The sequence below is a fragment of the Oncorhynchus keta genome, chromosome 9 (genome assembly GCF_023373465.1).
Source record: "Oncorhynchus keta strain PuntledgeMale-10-30-2019 chromosome 9, Oket_V2, whole genome shotgun sequence".
In the NCBI taxonomy this organism is placed as follows: domain Eukaryota; kingdom Metazoa; phylum Chordata; class Actinopteri; order Salmoniformes; family Salmonidae; genus Oncorhynchus; species Oncorhynchus keta.
In genome coordinates this window covers 26,410,162-26,437,845 of record NC_068429.1, presented here as the reverse complement: position 1 = coordinate 26,437,845, position 27,684 = coordinate 26,410,162, and the positions used below count along the sequence as shown (strand labels likewise).

Sequence of the window (27,684 nt, the reverse complement as noted above, 5' to 3'; positions counted from 1 at the left end):
CTTATCCAGGAATGAATGAAGTGCTTGACGATTTCACTGGGTTTCTTTGTATTCACAATGCTTCCAGCACTAAAGTGTGTGAAGTGGTTGACTATGTGAAGGTACCACACACTTGGTCCTAGCTCATGTAGATCTACAGCCAATGTTTCATTGTACTTGGAAGCCAGTGGCAAACCAACAGCTGGTCTGGGATTAAGTTTGCTGTATTTCTGACATGTCTCACAACTGTTAACTATCTGCTGTAGAATGGAAATACTCTCATCATCATTATTCCCAGAACTGCTGAGTCATTTCTGAAGTCTGTCAACTGTAGCATGTCCAAACTGTTTTTCCTTTGTGTTCATGTTCTCTGTGACTGTCAGAATCTCCATGTGCTCTGTGTGCATCAGAATTATTACATGGACTCTGTGTGATGTCTTTGTCTAAAATGTTTATACAATAGTGGCCTGTGGTAGTAAGTTCAAGGGTCACTGGTTGTTTAAATATCACTGCCTTGTCATTTTTTTATGTCTAATACAGCTCCTGCCTTCTCGAGGGAAGCTTTGCTTAATCGTAAAGGGATATCTGTAGGGACCACTTCTGTTTCAATGTAACACTTAGTCTGACACATTTTTGCTGGTATCTTGACTCTCTTGGTAGAATGGACGATTCTCCCATCTCCAAATTTGAAAGCTCAGTTGCTTGGTGTGTCAAGCATATTTTGTACTTCTTTCATATTTAGTTCACTGACATTGCTATCAAGCCATTTTGCACCACACACTGTGCGTGTACATGCAGTATCAATCACAGCAGATCCTAAACCAGATCCTCCATACATTTTATCAGCCTATTGAATGCGCGACCCGGGCCGGCAAAATCCTGGATCATTGTTACTCTAACTTCGCGACATATACAAAGCCCTCCCTCGCCCTCTGACCATGACTCCATTTTGCTCAGGTCTGTTCAACGCTGTTCAATCCGACTAATCGGATTCCACGCTTCAAGATTGCTTTGATCACGTGGACTGGGATATGTTCCGTATAGCGTCGGACAATAACATTGATGAATACGCAGATTCGGTGAGTGAGTTTATTAGCAAGTGCATCGGTGATGTTGTACCCACATCGAATATTACAATTTTCCACAACCAGAAACCGTGGATTGATGGCAGCATTTGCGCAAAACTGAAAGCGCGAACCACTGCTTTTAATCAGGGCAAGGAGACCGGAAACATGACCGAATACAAACAGTGTAGTTATTCCCACCGCAAACCAATCAAACAAGCTAAGCATCAGTATAGAGACAAATTAGAGTCGCAATTCAACGGCTCAGACACGAGAAGTATGTGGCAGGGTCGACAGTCAATCACGGACTACAAAAAGAAAACCAGCTCCGTCGCAGACCCTGATGTCTTGCTCCCAGACAAACTAAACAACTTTGCTCACTTTGAGGACAATACAGTGCCACCGACACGGCCCGCTACCAAAACCTGCGGGCTCTCCTTCAACGGAGCCAACATGAGTAAAACATTTAAACGTGTTAACCCTCGCAAGGCTGCCGGCCTAGACGGCATCCCTAGCAGTGTCCTCAGAGCATGAGCAGACCAGCTGGCTGGTGGGTTCACGGACATATTCAATCAATCACTATCCCAGTATGCTGTTCCCACATGGTTCAAGATGGCCACCATTGTTCCTGTTCCCAAGAAAGCTAAGGTAACTGAGCTAAACGACTATTGCCCCGTAGCACTCACTTCTGTCATCATGAAGTGCTTTCAGAGACTAGTCAAGAACCATATCACCTCCACCCTACCTGACACTCTAGACCCACTCCAATTTGCTTACCGCCCCAATAGGTCCACAGACGACGCAATCACAGTGCCCTAACCCATCTGGACAAGAGGAATACCTATGTAAGAATGCTGTTCATCGACTACAGCTCAGCATTTAACACCATAGTACCCTCCAAACTCGTCATTAAACACGAGACCCTGAATCTCGACCCCGCCCTGTACAACTGGGTCCTGGACTTTCTGACGGGACGCCCCCAGGTGGTGAAGGTAGGAAACAATACACATCATGGACAAACTGAAATGGTCCACCCACACAGACAGCATGGTGAAGAAGGCGCAACAGCGCCTCTTCAACCTCAGGAGGCTGAAGAAATTTGGCTTGTCACCAAAAACACTCAAACTTTTACAGATGCACAATTGAGAGCATCCCGTCGGGCTGAATCACCGCCTGGTATGGCAACTGCTCCGCCCACAACCGTAAGGCTCTCTAGAGGGTAGTGAGGTCTGCACAACACATCATCGGGGGCAAACTACCTGCCCTCCAGGACACCTACAACACCCGATGTCACAGGAAGGCCAAAAAGTTCATCAAGGACAACAACCACCCGAGCCACTGCCTGTTCACCCCGCTATCATCCAGAAGGCGAGTTCAGTACAGGTGCATCAAAGCCGGGACCGAGAGACTGATAAACAGCTTCTATCTCAAGGCCATCAGACTGTTAAACAGCCATCACTAACATTGAGTGGGTGCTGCCAACATACCGACTCAAATCTCTAGCCACTTTAATAATTAAACATTGGATGTAATAAATGTATCACTAGGCACTTTAAACAATGACACTTTATATAATGTTTACATACCCTACATTACTCATCTTATATGTATATACTGTACTCTATACCATCTACTGCATCTTGCCTATGCCGTTCGGCCATTGCTCATCCATATATTTATATGTACATATTCTTATTCATTTTTTGTTGTTGTGAAATTGTTAGATATTACTTCATGGTCAGAACTAGAAGCACAAACATTTCGCTACACTCGCATTAATATCTGCTAACCATGTGTATGTGACCAATAAAATTTGATTTGATTTGATTTAAGGATTCTATCAACTATCAAGATCCCAGTATCAGAAGCAGATTCATTTGAAAACAGTGTAATGTTAAACTGCTCTAGTTTAACTTGTTCATTTTTATGAGGACAGTCTTTAACCCAACGGTAAGTGCTTTGACGAATAGCACATTTTGATCTCCTTCCATATTTGTCCAGTGGATTTGTCCCAGGAAATGGCGCCATATTCTGGTTGTCTTGAGTATGGGACTTGTTGGCGCCTTTTCTCTGCTGCTCAGTGTAATATGGTACGTCACTCATTTGCATTCTGTTATTGGCGCGACAGACATGTTTTCACCCCAGACATTTTTTTGTGTCCACTTCATTGATGAAAAAGTCAGCACAGTACAAGCAGTCAAAGCCAACTGTTTCTCCCTACCATCCAGACAGGTATCTAGCAACTTGAAAGCTAACACTGCATCTGGGAGAACCATGTCGTACTTTTGCATCCTAGTGTACCTCTGTTCGAAATCAATGATGTAGTCCGTCATTGCAATCGAAATGTCTCTAGTAACACTGTCAAAGTCTGAATATGCCTCGTAGGCACAGTCTTTCTCTTCTGTTAGAAACACAGAATCCAATGCTCTGATCTAAGTTCCCATACCATCATCCTTGTTCAAATCCTCCAGGGATATTTCCTGTGCTGTATCTCTCGCTCTTCCCTCAAGCGATAATACCAATGCAAGTACTTGCCTTCCTTGTCCAGATTAGTAACTCGCGTCCAGATTCCTATAAATTTTCCCAACTTTCATACGACCTCTTGTCGTCGAACCGAGGTGGCACATTATAGTTATTAGCCATCCTCTGCTATCAATGTTAACTCGAAGTGACAACGGCCAGGTTCCAGTTTAACAACATTTACTAAAACGTATTAGCACACTACATGGCTGCCATTGCACTCAGGCCAGGTCCATCAACAACGAGAACCCTGCGCAGGCGCACTAATAACAGAGTGATAGCCCCGTAACAGAAATATAGGGATACTTAAAACATAAACCTAACAGTGAGAACCCCTCCCTGGAAGCTTTGTCCTTCATTCTGAGTGTAAACAAGAGGTGCCACTCACTCCCCCTTATTTGACCTGTTTTTAAATGGTGAGAACAGCAAATGACAACTCCGGATAAAAGGACACACACACTATATTAAGGGTACTGTGCTATAGGGAAATAGATGAAACAGTAGCTTTGGGTTTAGTATAGATAGACTTGCCATGAAACACACCGCTGATGGAGGGACTAGGGAGGTCCTCTGGATGACTCCACTGTCTATCCTCCCATCTCTAAGGCTCTAGTAGAAACAGACACATCACACACGGTTAATACAGTTTCATCTATGAGTGAATGTGTGTAACAGGGAATGTTATGCGAAATGACAAACAACTCTCAACCAACTATGTACCACAAGTGACGATCATGGAATTTTGGATGACGATTATTTGTCAGCCAAATGACCGTGGTCACCGTTCTAACCATTCAAATAGCAATTTTTTTTCATATATATACACACATACAGTTGAAGTCAGAATTTACATGCACTTAGGTTGGAGTCATTAAAACTCGTTTTTCAACTAACTATAGTTTTGGCAAGTCGGTTAGGACATCAACTTTGTGCATGACAAGTCATTTTTCCAACAATTGTTACAGTAATTATTTCACTTATAATTCACTGTATCACAAGTCCAGTGGGTCAGAAGTTTACATACACTAAGTTGATTGTGCCTTTAAACGGCTTGGAAAATTCCAGAAAATTATGTCATGGCTTTAGATGCTTCTGATAGGCTAATTGACATCATTTGAGTCAATTGGAGGTGTACCTATGGATGTATTTCAAGGCCTACCTTCAAACTCAGTGCCTCTTTGCTTGACATCATGGAAAAATCAAAAAGAAATCGGCAAGACCTCAGAAACAAAATTGTAGACCTCCACCAGTCTGGTTCATCCTTGGGAGCAATTTCCAAACACCTGAAGGTACCACGTTCATCGGTACAAACAATAGTACGCAAGCATAAAAATCATGGGACCACGCAGCCGTCATAACTCTCAGGAAGGAGACGCGTTCTGTCTCCTAGAGATGAACATACTTTGGTGCGAAAAGTGCAAATCAATCCCAGAACAACAGCAAAGGACCTTGTGAAGATTCTGGAGGAAACAGGTACAAAAGTATCTACATCTACAGTAAAACGAGTCCTATATCGACATAACTTGAAAGGCCGCTCAGCAAGGAAGAAGCCACTGCTCCAAAACCACCATAAAAAAGCCAGACTACGGTTTGCAACTGCACATGGGGACAAAGATCATACTTTTTAGAGAAATGTCTTCTGGTATGATGATACAAAAATACAACTGTTTGGCCATAATGACCATCGTTGTGTTTGGAGGAAAAAGGGGGAGACTTGCAAGCCGAAAAACACCATCCCAACCGTGAAGCATGGGGGTGGCAGCATCATGTTGTGGGGTGCTCTGCTGCAGGCGGGACTGGTGCACTTCACAAAATAGATGGCATCATGAGGTAGGAAAAGTATGTGGATATATTGAAGCAACATCTCAAAACATCAGTCAGGAAGTTAAAGCTTGGTCGCAAATGGGCCTTCCAAATGGACAATGACCCCAAGCATACTTCCAAAGTTGTGGCAAAACGGCTTAAGGACAAAAGTCAAGGTATTGGAGTGGCCATCACAAAGCCCTCAACTCAATCCTATAGAAAATTTGTGGGCAGGACTGAGAAAGCGTGTGCAAGCAAGGAGGCCTACAAACCTGACTCAGTTACACCAGCTCTGTCCGGAGGAAGGGGCCAAAATTCACACAACTTAATGTGGGAAGCTTGTCGAAGGCTACCCAAAATGTTTGACCCAAGTTAATCAATTTAAAAGCAATGCTACCAAATACTAATTGAGTACGTAAACTTCTGACCCACTGGGAATGTGATGAAAGAAATAAAAGCTGGAAGAAATCATTCTCTCTACTATTATTCTGACATTTCACATTCTTAAAATAAAGTGCTGATCCTAACTGACCTAAAACAGGGAATTTTTATTAGGATTAAATGTCAGGAATTGTGAAAAACTGAGTTTAAATGTATTTGGCTAAGGTGTATGCAAACTTCCGACTTCAACTGTGTGTGTTTGTGTGTATATAAAATACATTATATACCCTCCTCTGCTCCTGACTGTACGTGCTGCAGGCATTGGGGGGTGTTGCCTAGGCAACTGTAGACTCATTTTCTACAACACCCTGCTTGTTTCAGCAAGAAGAAAGTCAATTTTACAGCAAAAACTGACTCGATCGCACGAATGTCCAGGCTTCCTATCTTCAGTCAGCTGTTTGAGTAAAGTCATACCGTATAAAAAATATAAGCTGTGATGGAAACAGGAAGTTCCAATACAATTTTATAAATGCAGAAAGATCCTTTGTTTGTTCAAGACGGAGGGATCTTTTTGTGTCGGTAAAATGTATTATGTGAGAAAATGGCGATGGAAACACCTTTATGCGCAAATATTGATATAATTACCATCATATCAAAGTAAACTTGGAGTCACACGATGACAAGGTGTGTGGTCCTCCCACTACGACCCGGAAAACCATGCAGAATAATAGGCAGACAAAATAAGTTATGACAAACTTTACAGGGTGGTGAAAGTGGGCCTCCCAAGTGGCGCAGCGGTCTATATTTGCATGAAAATCTGTTGCCGATTGGATGGAAACCCAGATAGTAGTAAATATACTGAACACAAATGTAAAGGCAAACATGTAAAGTGTGGTCCCATATTTCATGAGCTGAAATAAAATAAAAATTCCATACGCACAAAAATAATATTTCTCTCAAATGTTGTGCATATATTTGTTTACATCCCTGTTAGTGAGCATTTCTCATTTTTCAAGATAATCCATCCACCTGATAGGTGTGACATATAAATAAGCTGAATAAACAGCATTGTCATTACGCAGGTGCACCTAGTCCCGAGGACAATAAAAGGCCACTCTAAAATGTGCAGTTTTGTCACAAAACACAATGCCACAGATGTCTCAAGTTTTGAGGGAGCGTGCAATTGGCATGCCAACTGCAGGAATGTCTACCACAGCTGTTGCCAGAGAATTGAATGTTAATTTCACTACCATCAGTCATCTCCAACGCCATTTTAGAGAATTTGACAGTAAGTCCAACTGGCCTCATAACCACAGACTGCATGTAACCATGCCAGCCCAGGACCTCCACATCCGGTTTCTTCACCTGCGGGAACATCTGAGACCAGCCACCTGGACAGCTGATGAAACTGAGGAGAATTTGTCTGTAATAAAGCCCTTTCTGGGGAAACACTTCTGATTGGCTGGGCCTGGCTCCCCAGTGGGTGGACCTATGCCCTCCCAGGCCCACCCATGGCTGAACCCCTGCCCAGGCATGCAAAATCTATAGATTAGAGTCCAATTAATTTATTTCCATATATGAACTGTAATTCAGTACAATAGTTTAAATTGTATGTTGCGTTTATAAGTTGTGGCAATAAAACATGTAATTTAAAGAAGAATACAGCAGAGGAAAGAACCAAGTTCGATCCATTCCATTTCAAAATGACAGAATTCAAATACAATACAATTAGAAAGACATATTGCAAACTCTGGTGATGTGTGTCTCTTACCCTGTGTAGTTCGATGGAGTTGATCCACTGGTGTCTGTGTTCGGAGTCTATGGCTCTCAGGTACCACACACTGTCGTTAACACTGATGTCAAGCCGGCACTCATCAAACTCAAGGGGCTGAGGGTAGAGATAGAGAGAAAGGGTAGAGAGAGAAATATGATTAGTATATTTAAATCATATCAACATCAACAAAACATTTAACATAGTGGGCCTGTCAAAAAAGAAAGAGGGGCGAGGGGGATATGAAGGGTAAACTGTAAGTGCAGTTATTGTGAAGTGGAAACGTCTCGGAGCAAAAACAGCTCAGTCGCGAAATGGTAGGCCACACAAGCTCACAGAACGGGACCGCCGAGTCCTGAAGCGTGTGACACGTAAAAATATTCCATCCTCGGTTGCAACACTCCAACCTGCCTCTGGAAGAAGAGTCAGCACAAGAACTGTTCGTCGGGAGCTCCGTGAAATGGGTTTCCATGGCCGAGCAGCCGCACACAAGCCTTAGCAATGCTAAGTGTCGGCTGGAGTGGTGTTAAGCTCACCGCCATTGGACTCTGGAGCAGTGGAAACGCATTCTCTGGAGTCACCTTCACCATCTGGCAGTCCGACGGATGAATCGGAGTTTGGCGGATGCCGGGAAAACGCTACCTGCCCTAATGCATAGTGCCAATTTCGTCAGCCACCAATTGTGCAAGTTCTCCCACTTAAAAAGATGAGGCCTGTAATTTTCATCATAGGTACACTTCAACTATGACAGACAAAATGAGAAAAAAAAATCCAGAAAATCACATTGTAGGATTTTTAATGAATTTATTTGCAAACTATGGTGGAAAATAAGTATTTGGTCAATAACAAACAAGCAAGATTTCTGGCTCTCACAGACCTTTAACTTATTCTTTAAGAGGCTCCTCGATCCTCCTCATAGTTAAAGTGTACCTATGATGAAAATTACAGGCCTCTCATCTTTTTAAGTGGGAGAACTTGCACAATTGGAGGCTGACTAAATACTTTTTTGCCCCACTGTATGTAAGGTATACCTGTTTTTATTTTTTACAAATTAGCAAACATTTCTAAAAAACGTTTTTTTCTTTACCATTATGGGGTATTGTGTGTAGATGGATGACTTAAAAACATATTTTTAATCCATCTTAGAAAAAGACTAATGTGACAAAAAGTTAAGGGGTCTGAATACTTTCCGAATGCACTGTATATTAGTCATAAGTAGCTAACTGATATGTATAACATTACTTGACCTTCTGTTGTATTTCTGATTTATGGTCTGAAAGCCACACTGATATTGGCTAACGAGCTAGCTACTTCACACAAGTCACTGGTCTACTGGAGCGGAATAGCCATGATCATAAACCGCAGTTCAGATACACAAGTTGAAACACAACAATTTGTTCCAACATAATGATGCACGGCCCCATGTTGCAAGGATGTGTACACAATTCCTGGAAGCTGAAAGTGTCCCAGTTCTTCCATAGCCTGCATACTCATCTTACAAGTCACCCATTGAACATGTTTGGGATGCTCTGGATCGACGTGTACGACAGAGTGTTCCAGTTCCCGCCAATATTTAGCAACTCAGTCAAATCTTTTACATTTTTGCATGTTGCGTTTATATTTTACTTCAGTATACACGTAATGAAAAATATAGAAATGTAGCAACTCAATAACAGACGCCGTTTAGCCTGCACATCTTTTACATCATGTCATTGTTTGCCTCTATGCTCAAGTGGTTTGCAAGTGCCTTCCACTTTTTTTAAATTTGGCCTAGGCCTATTTTATATTTAGCAAGAGTAAGCCTGTTTCTCTTAACAAGAAAGATCATTAGGCTTAGTATATAAAAAACATGCCCTATAGCTTTTGTAACCTATAGTTCTTCCTGGGATTTCAAGTGAAGAGGAACAGCGGAGGCTTGCATAGCCTATAGCACATGGGAACAGCTAGCGCTCTCTCTGCCTATTTTACAATCAGCAAGCAAGATCGAGCTGGAAATTCTCCTTGATAGGCTAGTAGAAGTAAATAAAATGCTTGAATAAAGTGTACAACAAGCTATTGTAGTCCAGCTTTTCCTGGGACTCCAAGGGCTAAGAGGAAAAGCTGTAGCTGAGAGGCAGCGGAGGTCAGGTGCGTAACTGCGCAAAGAGCACCGTGAAGACAGACCAGAGAGGTGTAGCCGAGCCCTAGAAGCATGTGCAATCCATCATTCATTACCTAAATATTAGGTCTAATATGACTAATACTTCTTAGGGACAAGAAAATGATCACACCTAGGCTATAACAATGCAATAATGCATTTTTATTTTCTAGTCTCAGCTGTAAACTGCAGTGAATATGCCATTTCAATAACCGCTAAAAGCCCTGCATTTTGAATGCATATGACTCATTCTGAAAAAAGTATTATCTTGCCTGATTTGGCAACCATTTGGATCATTAGCAGGCGAGTAATAGTGTGCATTTTGTCAGGATGTATCGGCGTTAACAGATCAGGCTACGATTAGAAAATAGGGCCTACTCATGCTGTTTGTCATGTGAATTGATTAGGGATCCCCATTAGCCTCTGCCAAAGCAGCAGCTATTCTTCCTGGGGTCCAAACACATTAAGGCACTTACATCACAGTTGACCACAGTGGAGAAGGTGAAAAGCTTCAAAGTTCCTCAGTGTACATGTCACTGACAATCTGAAATGCCGTTTTACGATCCTGTAACTTATTTAGTACATAATGTTTCTGCCACCATGTCTTATGACCGAAAACAGCTTCTTGATATCAGGACAGCGATTATTCACCCCGTACTGGAGGAATGTTTCTTCAACGAGTCAGATGGGAAGGATTTACTCCACTCAACAAGGCCCTCATCCCAGTCATTCACAGGAGGAAAACATGGAGGCATTGTGGATAACGATCCAGGTGCCTTGTAAGGAAGGATCCGTCGCCGAGACAGTAATCTACCTTTACCATCAGTCCTATTAGCCAACTTACAATCAATCGATAATAAAATAGACGAACTATGAGCACGTATAGCCAACCAACAAGATATTACAGTTTTTAATGTCTCATGTTTCACAGAGTCGTGGCTGAACGACGACATGATTAACATACAGCTGGCAGCTTTTAAGCTTTTTCGGCAGGATAGAACAGCAGCCTCTGGTAAGACAAGGGGAGGCGGCCTATGCATATTTGTAAACAACAACTGGTGCACGAAATCTAAGGAAGTCTCAAGGTTTTGCTCACCTTAGGGAAAGTATCTCATGATAAGCTGTAGACCATACTCTTTACCAAGAGAGTTTACATCTATATTTTCCGCAGACCGATGCACTAAGACCGCACTCAATGAGATGTATACGGTCATAAGCAAACAGGAAAACGCTCATCCAGGGAGGTGGCGCTCCTAGTGGCTGGGGACTTTAATGCAGGGAAACTATAGGCTATGACTGTAACCCCGGTTCTCTGATAGTATGAGTGAGGTACTTCACTAAGGGATACCCTCCTAGTGTATTCGTCAGAAGCCTTATTATACTACACCAGCCATGATTGGCTGGACGTCGAGACTTGTGCGTCGGGGAAGGGTGTCCCTCCTACCCTATAACAGGGCTCGACACAGGGTCTCAGTCATTCAAGAATAAGACACACCTCGTCCTCGCTCATGCAAGGAGGGTATTCTGGTGAAATACCTTACTCATACTATCAGAGAACCGGGGTTACAGTCATAACATATTTTTCTCTTTCAAGTATTAATTTCAGTATTTCACTTTGGGATATACTGACTCCCTTATTGCCAGACAAGCTTATCCTATCGATAGATCGATAGATAGCACAGATCTATCTATATATATATATATCTATATATCTATATATAGCACAGATCAATCGGTCGTCAGGATAAGCTATATATACACAGTGGGGAGTAGAGGTCTGTAATTTTTATCATTAGGTACACTTCAACTGTGAGACGGGATCTAAAACAAAAATCCAGAAAATCACGTCTTGACGTCCAGCCAATCATGGCTGACGTTGTGTAATAAGGCTGACAAATACGCTGGGGGCGTATCCCATTGAGAAATACCGAAACTAAATCTTGAAAGAGAACTCAAATCAGTTTTACCTAATTTCTATAAATGTGCAACCAGAGGGGGGAGGGAAAAAAGAAAACTCTAGACCACCTTTACTTCACACACAGAGACCCGTACAAAGCTCTCCCTCCATTTGGAAAATCTGACCATAATTCTATCCTCTTGATTCCTGCTTACAAGCAAAAACTAAAGCAGAAAGCACCAGTGACTCAATCAATAAGAAAGCTGTCAGAGGAAGCAGACGCTAAGCTACAGGACTGTTTTGCTAGCACAGACTGGAATATGTTCCAGGATTCTTCTGATGGCATTGAGGAATACACCACATCAGTCACTGGCTTCATCATTAAGTGCATCGATGACGTCGTCCCCACAGTGACTGTACGTACATAGCCCAACCAGAAGCCATGGATTACAGGTAACATTCGAACTTAGCTAAAGGGTAGAGCTACCGCTTTAAAGGAGCGGGACTCTAATACGTAAACCTATAAGAAATCCCGCTATGCCCTCCGACGAACCATCAAACAGGCAAAGCGTCAATAAAAGACTAAGATTGAATCCTACTACACCGGCTCCGACGCTCGTCGGATGTGGCAGGGCTTGCAAACTATTACAGACCACAAAGGGAAGCACAGCCACAAGCTGCCAAGTGACACAACCTACCAGACGAGCTAAATTACTTAATGCTGGCTTCGAGGCAAGTAACACTGAAACATGTATGAGAGCAACAGCCGTTCCGGACGACTGTGTGACCATACTCTCCGTACTCGATGTGAGTAAGACCTTTAAACATGTCAACATTCACAAGGCTGCAGGGCCAGACAGATTACCAGGACGCCTACTCTGAGCATGCATTGACAAGTGTCTTCACTGACATTTTCAACCTCTCCCTGTCTGAGTCTGTAATACCAACATGTTTCAAGTAGACCACCATAGCTTTCTTGGGCACAGGGCCAAAAAGATAATCAAGGACACCAACCACCCGAGCCACGACCTGTTCACCCCGCTATCATCTAGAAGGCAAGGTAAGTACAGGTGCATCAAAGCTGGGACAGAGACAGCTTCTTATTTCAAGGCCATCAAACTGTTAAATAGCCATCACGAGCCAGCCTCCACACAGTACCCTGTCCTGAACTTAGTCACTGTCACTATCAGCTACCACCCGGTTCCTCAACCCTGCACCATAGAAGTTGCTGCCATATGTACATAGACATTGAATCACTGGTCACTTTAATAATGTTTACATATTGTTTTACTCATCACGTGTTTATACACACTATATTCTAGTCAATGCTACTGACATTGCTCATCCTAATATTTATATATTTGTTAATTCCATTATTTTACTTTTAGATGTGTGTATTGTTGTGAATTGTTAGATATTACTGCACTGTTGGAGCTAGGAACACCAGCATTTCACTACACCCGCAATAACATCTGCTAAATATGTTTATGTGACCAATCAAATTTGATTTGAGCACTCTAAACATAAGTGGCATAAGCAAATAATGACAAATCAATGGATAAATTGGAATAAAGGCTATTCTTAATACATTGTCACGGTTTAAATAGAGGTCCATATCATTGGAAGATTTTCTTTTCATATTCAGCACTAAAATATATTTACCACTGCATTTTAAACAAATAGGAGAATGGTTAAATTAGCATAATTTAGAGCCCCCCTCCCAAAAAATGTTTGACTTCTGTTGCATTTAGGGGAGCGAACGTCTCATTCAGCGGAGCGGAGCACCCCAATGGCTCCCCTGTAATTCCTACCATGCTGATTATTCTGTGGTCTCCGAAAGCCTACATTCAGAGATTAGACCAATACAATGTTAATGAGATGTACTGTTATGCTCTGAGAATAGACTCATTCTATTAGCACATCTGTCCAGAGTTTGACATTGTAATTTAAACTGTTTAGAATGCTCCTTTCCCTGTCATGGAAATTGCCTATTTTAATATTGAGTTGTAGGCTTGAGGTGGTGTCTGGGTTGAGGCTTGCTCATGTGTAATGGACTTTCTCTCCCTGGCAATGTCTGTTCAACCTAACTCAGGCATAATGATTTCGGGACAATCCATCATTCTGGTCTGGATCAAGGACATTGTCCACCCTTTCTGGTTCTGCTGTAAAACTGCAGACAGAGTGAGGTTCATGGTGACTACTTAATTTACCTTGCAAACAACTACAATTCATTGCGTAGATATGATAGCTATTTACACAGCGGGCAATATGGTTCTGAGGAGTCTCTAATGCCATATGTTACTCAGAAACATAGATGGGATCCAAGAAACAAAGTTATACAGTATCTGGTTGAGCAGACATAGAATACTTTTCCAGACTTTTCTTAGTTAATATCAATTGAAACATTATGCTCAGCTGACTGCCTTCCACACAAGTTGCTTAAGATATTTACTGTACATAGGAGGTTGCTCTCAATTAATTTCAGAATCTGTAGAGGTGTGTCTTGCATCACGTGGTCAAAGAACATGAATGGGCCTTTGGCTGCAGCCAGCATGACAATCTGGAGGAGAACCGCAACAAAGACCGGATGCAGCAGGGATCTTCACTGACCCAAATAGTCTTGAAAAATATTGAGACAGACTGAAATTTTAGGTGAGAAATCATTGTTCATTCTGCCACATAGCATCCTTCTCCAATAATTAAAATACTTACTAAACTGAATGTATTTACCTTGGAAATCTAAGACTGGTGGTCATCAAAGGTAAGTCTGTCATAGTTGGCAAGAGGTATAGTCAAATTCCAGAGGCTAGAACCCTTTTTGTCAGCACTTGACTACAACCATCAAATAATCTTCTCTGTCTAAGGACATGGCCAGAAGTACCACTTTCAGTAGACACCACATGAAGCCCTCCTGCAGTTTGCACACCTTTGAACAGGGGAGAACCTGAGATCTCATATGGAAATAAGGGACGTTTGTGTGGGCAAGAAACATGTTTGAGAAACAATATTTGTGCACTCTTTATCTAGCATATAGGCATCATTATTTTACTTTTGGAATGGTATTAGATTTGTTTACTAAACTACTCTATTATAAACCTGAAGGTTTTACTCTGGTTAGGTCATTTGGAGTTAACTATCCTGGTGTAAATACAGTATGAAACCAGTCTGGATGATTACACAGATCAGGTCAAATAAAAAGGTTTATTACAGATGTTATAAGAATACAAGATACTCTGTAACCTTCTCAAACTAACAAAGACCACAGTGCAAGTAAACAAAATAACAATAGCAGTTGTGCAAAAATACCACAAGACAAATAAGATCAAATAAAAAACATGATGAAATACTGATATGGCAAAGTACTGAACTATTGCCCTGGGCCCGGTTTCCCGATATTGATGGAACTTAGGTTAATATGAAATTGAGTAATATACCACATTACTTCTTTACTAATAGATTTCTGTTCTGAAACATTAGGCTTTTTTTTTTTTCAGTAATTTTGACCAAAATATATTTTGGCTGGTAAAAAATCTGAGTTGGCTGGTAGATTTATTTCTGGTAGGCCAAAAAGTCAATTTTATGCGTGGCTTGCGAGACATGTCACTTCGCATACATGCACGATCCACATAAAGAAAATATTGCAGTAATAGGCTAATACATTTACATTTACGTCATTTAGCAGACGCTCTTATCCAGAGCGACTTACTAATACAAGGCATGTATCAAATTGTTGCTTATTGAAACTCCCAAAGTCCTCCAAACGTTATAATAAATACAGATTTTCACATCTAGGCAACTCCAAAAGCCTGCGGAGGTTGTAAATTATGGACACACAAGATTGCTATAATGTTCTATGCACATCATGATGAAGATAGTGTGTGAAATTGGGGCCTACGCCTGCTCCCTACTAGGCGTAGAATCCAAGACCAGGAATAGCACAAACTCAGCAAAAAAAAGAAACGTCCTCTCACTGTCGACTGCGTTTATTTTCAGCAAACTTAACATGTGTAAATATTTGTATGAACATAAGATTCAACAACAGATATCAAGTTCCACAGACATGTGACTAACAGAAATGGAATAATGTGTCCCTGAACAAAGGGGGGGGGTCAAAATCAAAAGTAACAGTCAGTATCTGGTGTGGCCAGCAGCTGCATAAAGTACTGCAAGTTCCCAGACATTTCTGGGGGAGGCCCTAGCCCTCACCCTCCGATCCAACAGGTCCCAGACATGTTCAATGGGATTGAGATCCGGGCTCTTCGCTGGCCATGGCAGAGCACTGACATTCCTGTCTTGCAGGAAATCACACACAGAACGAGCAGTATGGCTGGTGGCATTGTCATGCTGGAGCGTCATGTCAGGATGAGCCTGTAGGAAGGGTACCACATGAGGGAGGAGGATGTCTTCCCTGTAACGAACAGCATTGAGATTGCGTGCAATGACAACAAGCTCAGTCCGATGATGCTATGTTGCCAGTTGTTGTTGCCATCCTGTACCTGTCCTGCAGGTGTGATGTTCAGATGTGCCAATCCTGTGCAGGTGTTACACGTAGGTCTGCCACTGCGAGGACGATCAGCTTTCCGTCCTGTCTCCCTGTAGCGCTCTTAGGCATCTCACAGTACGGCCATTTATTGCCCTGGCCACATCTGCAGTCCTCATGCCTCCTTGCAGCATGCCTAAGGCACGTTCACGCAGATGAGCAGGGACCCTAAGCATCTTTCTTTTGGTGTTTTTCCAGAGTCAGTAGAAAGGCCTCTTTAGTGTCCTAAGTTTACATAACTGACTTTAATTGCCTAACGACCATTCCACAGGTGCATGCTCATTGTTTATGGTTCATTGAACAAGCATGGGAAACAGTATTTAAACCCTTTACAATGAAGATCTGTGAAGTTATTACCTAGGATAGGATAGGATAAGTAATCCTTCTCACCCCCCCCCCCTTTAAGATTTAGATGCACTATTGTAAAGTGACTGTTCTACTGGATGTCATAAGGTGAATGCACCAATTTGTAAGTCGCTCTGGATAAGAGCGTCTGCTAAATGACTTAAATGTAATGTAAATGAAAGACGATCCTGAAAAAGGGACATTTTTTTTGTTGCTGAGTTTAGAAGGGCTTACACCCAAGTGGTGCAACACGTAGAATGTTCAAGTCCAGTTTAGAGTGAATTTTAAGTTGGATGTAGTTATGACCAACTGGTGCAACCGGCCCCAGGTCAGCGGGCATCTCATCTTTTAGGTAGGTGCACCAGCGAGGTTGTCCTCAGTCTGGGATGTCTGGAGATCCTGGGATAGCTATCTGCAAATCCATTATGTCAAACATCACGCCAAGTACACAGGTAGCGAACTGCTCCAGCACCTTTCCCCTTTCCTCAAAGGACAGCTCTCTCAACCAAGCCTGTATTGATAGTGAATAAAAGGAGAAACAGTTCATTACAGAAAAGTCAAATATTGTGTAAAATGATTTTTGAAATGTGAAACAGGTATACAGAATCACAGGTGAAAGATGTTCACCAACCTTTATCTGGGTCACCCTCTCCTGTCAGTCAGCACTCACGGTCTTCCTGATTCTTTCTGCAGCCCTACACCTAGCTCTTCTTCTCCCCCTTCCTCTAGCTTCTCTACCCACAGCAGATGGGAACTATAAGGCTCTTCAACACTGGAATCCTATAGAAAAAACATGCAAACATTGTTAGAAATATATTGTATTGTTCAGCAGCCTATACCTTTTTTTCCATGCAGAAGGGTCATGTATCACACTTCTACAATTAATACACAACACCTTGATACCCAATGTAGCTAATACAAAATCAGCACTTTTATAGATACCAAATTAAATGCAGTAGTTGTTGATAAAATGGGTATCCTTCATAATATTCTGTTTCACTTTGGTGCACATTTACCACCACTTGTCTCATTCACATTAGGGTCTATTACATCTAATTATGGGAGCTTTGTTTGTTTTTGCTGCAATCTAAAAATCAGGCACATTTAGATTTTTAGCTAGTCTAACTAGGTAGCTAGCTCAGGACTACCAGCTAGTTAGAGAATGCAAGAGGCCATACCCAGTATTGGAATCAGAAGGGCAAAGGACTAAACGTTACCAAGCATGCCAAAGCCATGTTATTTTCTGTGAATGCAGTACTATGAAAGTCCAAATGCATTGTGATAGCTAGCTAATGTACCAAGACAGCTTGCTAGCTATCGCCAGATTGATATCTCATTTTTTACCAGACAGAGAAATTCCCGGTAACAACTTTAGATAAGTTAGCTAGATAGTTATCTATAAAGTTAACCATGTACCTTGCATTACTATAAAAATAAAAAAAACTTTTTATTACAATCTAAAAATGAGAATTATACCCAGCGCATCACATTTTTACCTGGTCTGAAGACATCAAATGGAATTGATTCATCTTTTCAATCTTGATCGTAGCGGTTATCGCATCCACTTGCAGTGTTGAATTTTCAGCAGCCTAAACTGCGTTCAGAGGATGCTGATGTACCATATGATTCCCTGCGGACTACCTATGAGAGAGAGAGAGAGGAAGTTTCTTGGAAATTGTGTTCAAATCTAGGTCTCCAAAAACACCTGTACACACAGCGCAGCTTTAAGATGGTACACTCCATTCCTATACCACACCTCACACTGGCAGATTGAGTCTAAAATAATGAGAGAAAATGTGTGCACGTCACAGCAGAATGAGACTGCTTTAGTGAGTTGGCAGAGTCATTTAACCGATCCGGCCAGCGCCAGCTCTGGAATGGGACTCAATGGACGAGTGTAATTTAGCTGAAACTTGGTGGGGAGAGAGGACACGATCAGATGCCCAGTTTGGCTGAGATATCATGCAATAGGCAATGGCACACACACAGCCAATGTGTAGCTGCTGTCCATGACAATTTAGTTTCTGCAGAACCTCCATCTCCAGTCTTGCTTGCGTTGCTCAAAATTATGTATTAGGCAGAGTGAAGATAAGACTAGAGTCAAGCAACACAGGACTATGCTCTGTCACAGTATCAGGCTGCTTCTTCTGTTCTAGGTTTGGATGTGCATTGTGTATACTAGTGACTGTCCATTCATCAGGGCGTATATTGGTTTCACACACACACACACACGTCTTTGACATTCTAACTACTCATGGAAAAGGGTCCTAGGGAGCGGGGTGGGGTCTCTATGGTAGAGGTCGACCGATTTAAATCGGAATAGCAGATTAATTAGGGCCGGTTTCAAGTTTTCATAACAATCGGAAATCGGTATTTTTGGGCGCCGATTTGCGGATTTAAAAAAAATACTTTTATTTAACTAGACAAGTCAGTTAAGAACACATTCTTATTTTCAATGGCGGCCTAGGAACAGTGGGTTAACTGCCTTGTTCAGGGGCAGAATGACAGATTTTCACCTTGTGAGCTCGGGGGATCCAATCTTGCAACTTTAAAATTAACTAGTCCAACGCAATAACGACCTGCCTGTCTCTCGTTGCACTCCAAGGATACTGTCTGTTACGCGAATGCAGTAAGCAAAGGAAAGTTGCTAGCTAGCATTAAACGCATCTTATAAAAAACAATCATAATCACTAGTTAACTACACATACACCTGTGGAGAGGCAGAGTGGACCTCTCAGCTGACAGACACACAAATGATTGAATACTTAGCTACTCTCCTCAAATGTTCTCTTTAAGAGCAAGGGGCTCCCGAGTGGCGCAGCGTTCTAAGGCACTGCATCTCAGTGCAAGAGGCATCACTACAGACTCTGGTTCAAATCTAGGCTGAATCACATACGGCCGTGATTGTGAGTCCCATAGGGCAGCGCACAATTGTCCCAGCGTCGTCTGGGTTTAGCCGGGGTAGGCCGTCATTGTAAATAATAATTTGTTCTTAACTGACTCGCCTATTTAAATAAAGATTAAATAAATACAAATCAATGTACGAAAGAGTCCGGAAACATCAACATGACAGGTTTGAGGCTGAGACCTTTACTTCTCTTTCCCAAGACAAACTTCCCATCCTGCTTTTGAAGAGGTGCCCCCTGCCCACACATACACTCACCCCTCCGTTCTCACCGACCCCCGCCCCCACTCCAGCTTGTGTACGTGTTCCCCACAGTTGAGGGAAGAGCAGCTCTTCTCAAAGCAGCCTGTAAAGCCTCTCTGAGATTTAGAACCAATGTGGAGGGAGACCAAACCACTCAGATCCATGGGAAACCAATCAAAACATTCAGCCCACCACATATCTACATAGATAAACATGACTTCCCTTATTTCTGTATGCTTCTGTGTTTTGGTGCAAACAATGACAAAGCCTGAAAGGGTAGATGGGTTGGGTCACAGGGGGAAGGAGGAGACTAGAATGGGAGAGACTGACCTAGCTAAATGGGAGAGAGAAGGATTGGACAGGAGGATAGGAGAGAAAAAGACAGAACAGGATGGAGAGGGTCATGACAGTCACCACAGAACAAAAATCTTCTTCTCCTGTGATATCAGCCCACAGGAAGTTACAAGGGCCAGACCAGAGGAAGAGACCCACTTCCTATTTCAACTTTCTAACATCTCCCCCCCCCATAGCCTGTGTTTCTTTTCCTTCCATCCTACCCTCTCAAACTTTAGAAAACCCCTTCAAATCAACTGATTGCCCCTGCTCTTCCTCTCCCTACAATATTACTGAACAACCCAGATTCAGCCATTCCTTGGACATGTTAAACCAATCAAAGAGCTTCCCTCTGCAATAACACCCTAAATGGGCTGGAGGGTTTGAGGTGGGCAAAGTGAAGAATGCTGAATTTACTGACATTGACATCTGCAAATGCTTCTTGAACTGATTTGCCAGCTTTGCTCAGATAGTATCACTGCCGATGGCCTTGGCTGAGAGGGAGCATCAATCAACAGAGGCTCCCTCCTGTTTCGTCTGTCTCCTAGCCCCTAAGGGGAGGGGAGCTGGAGCTAAATCTGGAGCTAATGATGGATACTAGTGTCATTCTGAGTGGTGAGGCCAAAGGCCTATATTATTATGTTACACAAATCAGGCAGGGTTCTTGCTGATCTCCAGCCTTCTGAACTGAGGAATTGATCCCTAAATCCCTAAAGCGTGTGCTTTGCTGTAATCATAAGCAGGGTCACTCACACTTTTATTAATGTGCTGGGAATAAACAAATGGACCACATTCATTCTCAGACACCCCAATGAAAAATAGGCCCAATGTCAAAAAGATCCAGGCATACAGAAAGCCTACGAACAATGCTGCATACTATTTTCATGTTTCTTTTCTTGTAGGGTTGGGCAGAACACAGATTTTCATACCGTCTCTGTACCATACCAGGGTATATGGTATTATCGAATGGGCAAACAAATACATTTAGGCAACAAGTATCTGGATCCAGGAGGAGATGGAATGTCTATGCAGTAACCAAGAAGCTTGATCTTGACATCTAGCCACTTCACTAGCAAGTTACCAACCAAATGCATACCTGGAGCCCTGACCTGGATTTAATTTATTTGGCACATCTTCGATTTCTTAGTTATACTACTAATATTATTTTGAAATACAGTATATCTCCCAAGCCTCTTTTCTAGTACTGCTATGAAAAGCCAGAGTGACAATAGGACATGCACCTTATTTAAACATCAGTCCCACTGTCTGGTGGATGACCTGTTTGTGTAGCCAGGACAGCAGGCTTTATTCTCCTTCACAAACTGGTTGACTGACACACACACACACACACACACACACACACACACACACACACACACACCTTCTGTTCAGTTGTGTTTATGCTTTGAGCAGTCACATTTTAATAGCATTCAGCTGACAGTCTAAATCCACACACAGAGAGACACAGAAAGAATGAATTGGAGAGGAAATGCCCATGCAGCAGATCGACAAGGATCTGTGCTATTTGACCACTCAACCGATACACTGGCTTGAGCTTCGGATTTACCACAGACCACAAACACACACACACCACCAGAGGGAGGGAATAAAAGCGAGACCTCCCACCAAATCAGCTGAATGGCTGCAGAGCAGCAGCAGTGCCTGCAGACAGACTGACAGAGCAGGGGTTTAAAGCATCGTCAGCCCCATCTGGCTCAGAAGAGGCAGAGTCCCTCTGAGTTTCTAGCTCTTTTTCCCTGGGTCGTTTCTTTCTCGGGCTTCCTCTGTTTTCTCTGCTTCTCGCAGGGTACGGACGGACAGGGAAACACTGCTCAAGGTGCTATGAGCTTAAGCGTAAGCCTGTGACCTCATATACATACACCTTCCTCTGTCTTGCTGTGACATGATAACATGTCTGTTAACACTGACAAGGAAGTAAAGCCACCTGCATGTTCTAACATGCATGTTCACTGAGCACTGGAGACTGACAATGCGTGTGTATATTTTGCCTGCCGAAACAGCCTCAGGCAAGCAGCAGACCCCTCTTCCACTTCAGTGAGAGAGACACAGTGTGTAACAGAGGAGTGTAAACCTTATTTGGGAGTCTTCAATACAAGAGGAGTTGTAGAGTATGACAGAGCCACATGCACACTCACATGCAAAGGCTGATATTAATATACACATACAGTGGGGCAAAAAAGTATTTAGTCAGCCACCAATTGTGCAAGTTCTCCCACTTAAAAAGATGAAAGAGGCCTGTAATTTCATCATAGGTACACTTAAACTATGACAGACAAAATGAGAAGAAAAAAAAATCCAGAAAATCACATTGTAGGGGGGGGGGGGTTCATTCCAGACTAAAGGCAATCTGTTCAATTGAAGAGCAGTAGATTGTATTCAATCCAGTCACAAGAACTTGGAACCCAATTGTCCTTCCTCATGACTCCTGACTGCAAACCATTCTCCACCGCCTGGCTGATGTGTGGGTGTGTCTCATTTGACATTCTAATCAGAGTGTGTCTGAGCCAGGGGCATTTAATAATCCTATGGTTGTTTATGATCAAAGCCATGGAAGCTTCAGTTATGGAAAGTACACTCCAGGTTGACAATTCTGACCAACCTGGGAACAGGTCACTCATTCATCCCGCTGTGTGTGTGTGTGTGTGTGTGTGTGTGTGTGTGTGTGTGTGTGTGTGTGTGTGTGTGTGTGTGTGTGTGTGTGTGTGTGTGTGTGTGTGTGTGTGTGTGTATTGGCGGGCAACCGCAGGGTGCATGTGACGAGTCTAGTGCAGTAGTGCCACGGTAGAGGTAAGTTGCATGCTTGCTTACCAGTTGCTTGCATACTCTCGCTTACAGCTCGTTGCAGCCGGCTAGCCCATGTGGTAAATTGGGGAGCAGCTTCATGCACAAGTCTCAAAGCCAAGACAGCACAGGAGTGGCTTCAGGGCAAGTATATGAATGTCCTTGAGCGGCTCAGCCAGAGCCCGGACTTGAACCTGATAGAATATCTCTGGAGAGACCTGAAAATATCTGTGCAGCGAAGCTCCCCATCCAACCTAACAAGAGTTTGAGAGGATCTACAGAGAATGGGAGAAACTCCCCAAATACAGGTATGCCTAGCTTGTAGCGTCATACCCAAGAAGACTCGAGGCTGTCGTCGCTGCCAAAAGGTGCTTCAACAAAGTACTGAGTAAATGGTCTGAATAATTATGTAAATTTTTATTTTTTATATTATAAATTAGCAAAAATTTGGAAAAAGTCAAGGGGTCTGAATGTTTTCCGAAGGCACTGTATATAGCAGTTAATTCATCAGTTACCATGAGAACCTGACCTTTTAATCCAACCTTTGTCATTCATGTCATTATCCTCATTGTTATCAGTGAATGACATAATTGGACTGGTCAAATCTATGATAGCTGTCACCTAGCCTTGATCCTTATACTGTTAGATCAGTGGTTACTTCAAGGAAGGAAGGATCAGCCGTTCCAGGATTATTTATGGATTTTTTGTGATATTTGTGGGCAAAGCGGTTGATTTTGCTACAGCAATTCTGACATCGTGCATGGCGGTGTGTGTTGTGATTTTGTCACAAAAATGCACTGACAATGGAAAATGTTTGTTGACGTGTCGCTTTATTGAACCATATTTGTGTGGTGATGGGTTGAAAAAGCAGCCCCTCTTTTTGTACTGCGGCAATGGGTCCGTTTTATGCGATAACATTTCAACAATTTGACAGTTTCATGCAGGGAATTGGCAATTTTGTTTGCAAAATCAACACCGCAGAATCCTGGAGAGACTGATGGATAGATGCATTGTGAAAGGATCTGAGTAGGGCTGAGTAGAGCCTAAGTTGATCCCTAGATAAGAGTGTTGTGATAAAACCAGCAGTCACCTGAGGAGCAACTTACCCTCCAGAAATAAGGTCGAAATCAGGAGTTCTGTGTTGTTTTTAAATGAAAACAACAGTATTATGCACTCAACTCTCATTTCTCAGTTGCTTATAAGGAGTGCACATTTTAGATTCAATGCATCTCTGAGTTAATATTAAATGGATATCCATGTCAATAGTTGATCCCTCTCTAGCTTGTTACACTGTCCATAAAATACCACTTCCAGATCATTCACATATCCATTCAGTCAACTGGTTCTCAACTGGAGTCAGAAATTAATAAGAGCTCAGAAGTATGTGATGGATCTTGATATTGGCAGGGCACCAAGACAAGACGTGAGACAAGACACTGTTGTAGGTTTGAAGTTGGGTGTTTCTAACACACAAGAACCCTCTCTCATCTTACGTTTTGGACACAGACTAAAAAGGATCCATCAGCAATTGCTACATCAATTTTTGGACATAATGAAATTAATGAAACGTACCCATTGATTCTTGAAGAATCATCAGAACCCAAAATATAAGCTTATTTTACTCCAATGTTTGTAAACAAAGTAAATATAAATTAACACTAAAGCCTCAAAACATGGTTTAAACTATAATGTTGATATCATGGATGGTCAGTACCTGCATCCATAGCTCTGTCTATGAACTTTAGAGTGGTTACATTTCTCCAGCCCCATCACTCAGCTTTTTGCCGAAACAGTGGCGGGGAGGATGCTTTGTTAATATTTATACTGCTGATTGGCCCTATAAGCATCTATAAAGTAGTACAGTAACATAGTATAGTAGTCTACTCTATAGTATTGTGCAGTCTACTCACAGTGATGACAGCCTTGCTGAGACACAGGGACCCTCTGCAGCCAAACTCTCTCTCGTCTTGAGACTTGTAGTAGCTCAGAGTGTTGTTCTTCAGAACCACCCAGCGATCCTGCCAGCCGTGGATGTAGTTGGTCCACTGCAAATTAAAAAGTTACTTAGCTATGAGGGAGGGAGGAATTCACAATGTGGTCATGCTATAACAAGGATGCGCACGCTAGTCGCCTTTTTTGGCCAATGTAACGACACATTGTTGGCACAAAAGGCTAAATGAGACACTTAGATTAGATGTCAACAACCAAATTCAATCACACAATGGATAGTTGATGAAACACTAGGAAGGTAGAATTATATGATTAATTTAACTTCTAAATTCATATCCGTTTGTTGACTACTGTTTTGATGCAATATTCTATGGTGGCATTAATCTGATGTAATAATCTGTGGCAAGCAAGCACTCACAAGAATGTATGAAACAGTTTACTACGTAAAGAAAAAACCCATTCATCCACCTAAAACGAATTTATCAGATGAACAGGGCTTACTATGATAACGCAGGTGAGTTTAGCATGATTATGATGTGCAATATTCTCAACCTGTTTGGGGGTTGGCCATTCAGGCCACATAAATAGAATGATCATTCTATTTCTATGGTCAGACAGACTTTAGAATGGCAACCCACACAGCTTTCCACTAGATGCTTACCTAGATAATATTATGCTTGCTAATGCCAAACGTTAGCGAGCTACCGTTTTATTAAAGGCTTTCAGAAACCCCCAACCAGAAGCCACGGTCGAGTTAAGATGGGTCAGCTGTCAGCCAGACAGTTCGTGTGCCTGGTTTGGTTACCTTTGTTTGGCAAGCTAGTTTGAAATGTAAAACCATTTACAAAAAAAAACCTAAACAATAGCTTGCGCGCTTTGGTTCTTGTTCACAACAGTAGGACTGACACTTTGTCAACCAACACTATCGTTTAATTAGTCCATATCACTACAGTAGGCTATGTACATGTTGGGCTAATAATATACATAGCGTAATTGCGGTGTATAGCCAGATCGGGGCTCTACCCTAACCTTTTTTACTTGGAGCACATACATTGGGAATATACATGCACATACATGTAGGCGCACACAAAACATTTAGGAGCACAAAGGTAATAAAGTTACAATCTTAATTTTTTTCTAGGCGCACCTAAACAATAATTACGGGTCGCACAGTAAAATAGGTAGGCGCATATGCGAGTAAAATGGTCGCACTGTAGAGCTCTGCATATGGCTAGCTAGCGGTCTCTAGCTACCTATCTCAACCACCCAGAGCTAGCTAGCTACGGTGGTTAAAGTTAGCTAGCTAGCTAATGAACTAAAGTCAGGTTTGACGTCAGATCAGTTAACGTTACCTTGCTGAGGATTCCACTGTTCTCAGCGATTCCAACAACAGGCTGTCCGACTCCCGAGTCCGCGGTCTCCAAATCCTCATCGGAACCCGAAGAATTCCAGCTCTGGTTATCCGACATTGTTGGTGTTGTCTAGCTAACTAGCTAGCTAGGAAGCTAAACGAATACAACTAACGATAACTACAGAAAGTGTTTTTTAAATTACAGAGCGCAATAAAATAGCGTTAAGAACTGTTACACATCTAACGTTACTAGCCACATCTAACGACGTTAACTATAAAATGTCTTAGCTATGTCCTAAAATTATTATCATTATTAGATAGTGTTTGTCTAAATTGACTCTTCACCTGGAGGACTGTCTGTGTCACTAGCCTGTAACGTTAGATAAGCTATAACGATAGCAGACCGGCTAGTCAGGTAGGAACTAGCAAGGAATGACTCGCACCCGCCCCTTTATTTTTTCTTCTAGCGGCAAACCTTCCATCCAGCTTGAAATACTCAAAACACTAGCAGCTAGTTGAAATAAAGATTATCACACTACTAACTTGGTAAAGGTAATAAAATGCAGTATTTACTATTTACTATGACGAAAACATCTTTATATTCACGCCTGTCGGATTCGCGCTTGTAAGGGGCGCTGGCTGCTCGGGTGACGTCACTAAATCCATTCCCCAAAAAACAAGTAAACCCCTCCTACATATACAGTAAGTAGCATGGCATGGCAGGTCATATCAATGATTACATTACATTCTTTCTCATTGACATGAGAACACTGATGGCATAGTGTGTAAGGAACAGTACACCAACATTTACTGATTCCAGTGTATTAGTGTGTTTGTGTTTCAGTAAACAACCCATTAGAACAGTACCACTGAGGAAAACTACACCTAAATGTATAATACCTGTGTTTTCATATAAAACAGACACTGTGCCATGAGTGGGAAATCAGTGATTTATGTGGGCCCAGGAGTGCCACACACACACACACACACACACACACACACACACACACACACACACACACACACACACACACACACACACACACACACACACACACACACACACACACCAACAACAACATCCCTGACTCAATTCTTAAAGCCCTCCCTCTAAGCGTCAATGACATAACCAAAGCCCACTAAAATCCCAAGTTCTTTTATCTTTTTAGCACACCCCCTTCTTCTCTGTCCCTGCCTTCCCTCCCTCCCTCCCTCCCTCCCTCGCTCTACCAGTCATATTGGTAAGGTCACATGCTCTGACTCACAGGAAAGCCAGAGCTTTAAGTATAAGTCACAGTCATGTGATATTCCATGCTCAGCTGAGCGGCTCTTCCTGTCACACACGCCTGTGTGATATTCCTCATTCCCCCTCTCCTCCAGTCCTAATCCATTCGTTGGCCTACACAAATAAAATAAAATTGTATTTGTCATATGCTTTGTAAACAACAGATGTAGACTAACATTGAAAAGCTTACTGACAGGCCCTTTCCAACAATGCAGAGAAAGAAAATAGATAAATAATAGAAAAGTCAACCATGCAATAATAAAAGTAATCATAGATACATAATATATACACAGGGTACCAGTACCGAGTCGATGAGCAGGGGAACAAGGTAATTGAGGTAGGTACAGTATGTACCCTGAACAAAAATATAAATGCAAC

At 42.3% G+C, this 27,684-nt stretch overlaps 1 protein-coding gene across 3 annotated transcripts in view; it reads right to left on the bottom strand.

Annotated features, from left to right (window-relative positions):
* The window catches only part of LOC118387437 (ceramide transfer protein-like), a 51,488-nt gene extending 24,816 nt beyond the window's left edge, over positions 1-26,672 (bottom strand). The window contains exons 1-4 of one of the 3 annotated variants that reach the window (XM_035775785.1): positions 26,023-26,672; positions 24,631-24,765; positions 7,519-7,635; positions 4,095-4,172 (exon numbers count right to left, since the gene is read on the bottom strand). In XM_035775785.1, the coding sequence (XP_035631678.1) occupies positions 4,095-4,172; positions 7,519-7,635; positions 24,631-24,765; positions 26,023-26,139 (447 nt within the window). In that variant the 5' untranslated portion in view covers positions 26,140-26,672. The remainder of the gene's footprint in view (positions 1-4,094; positions 4,173-7,518; positions 7,636-24,630; positions 24,766-26,022) is intronic. The other 2 variants (XM_035775786.1, XM_035775787.1) reach the window with 2 other exon arrangements.
* Positions 26,673-27,684: the final 1,012 nt, after the last annotated feature.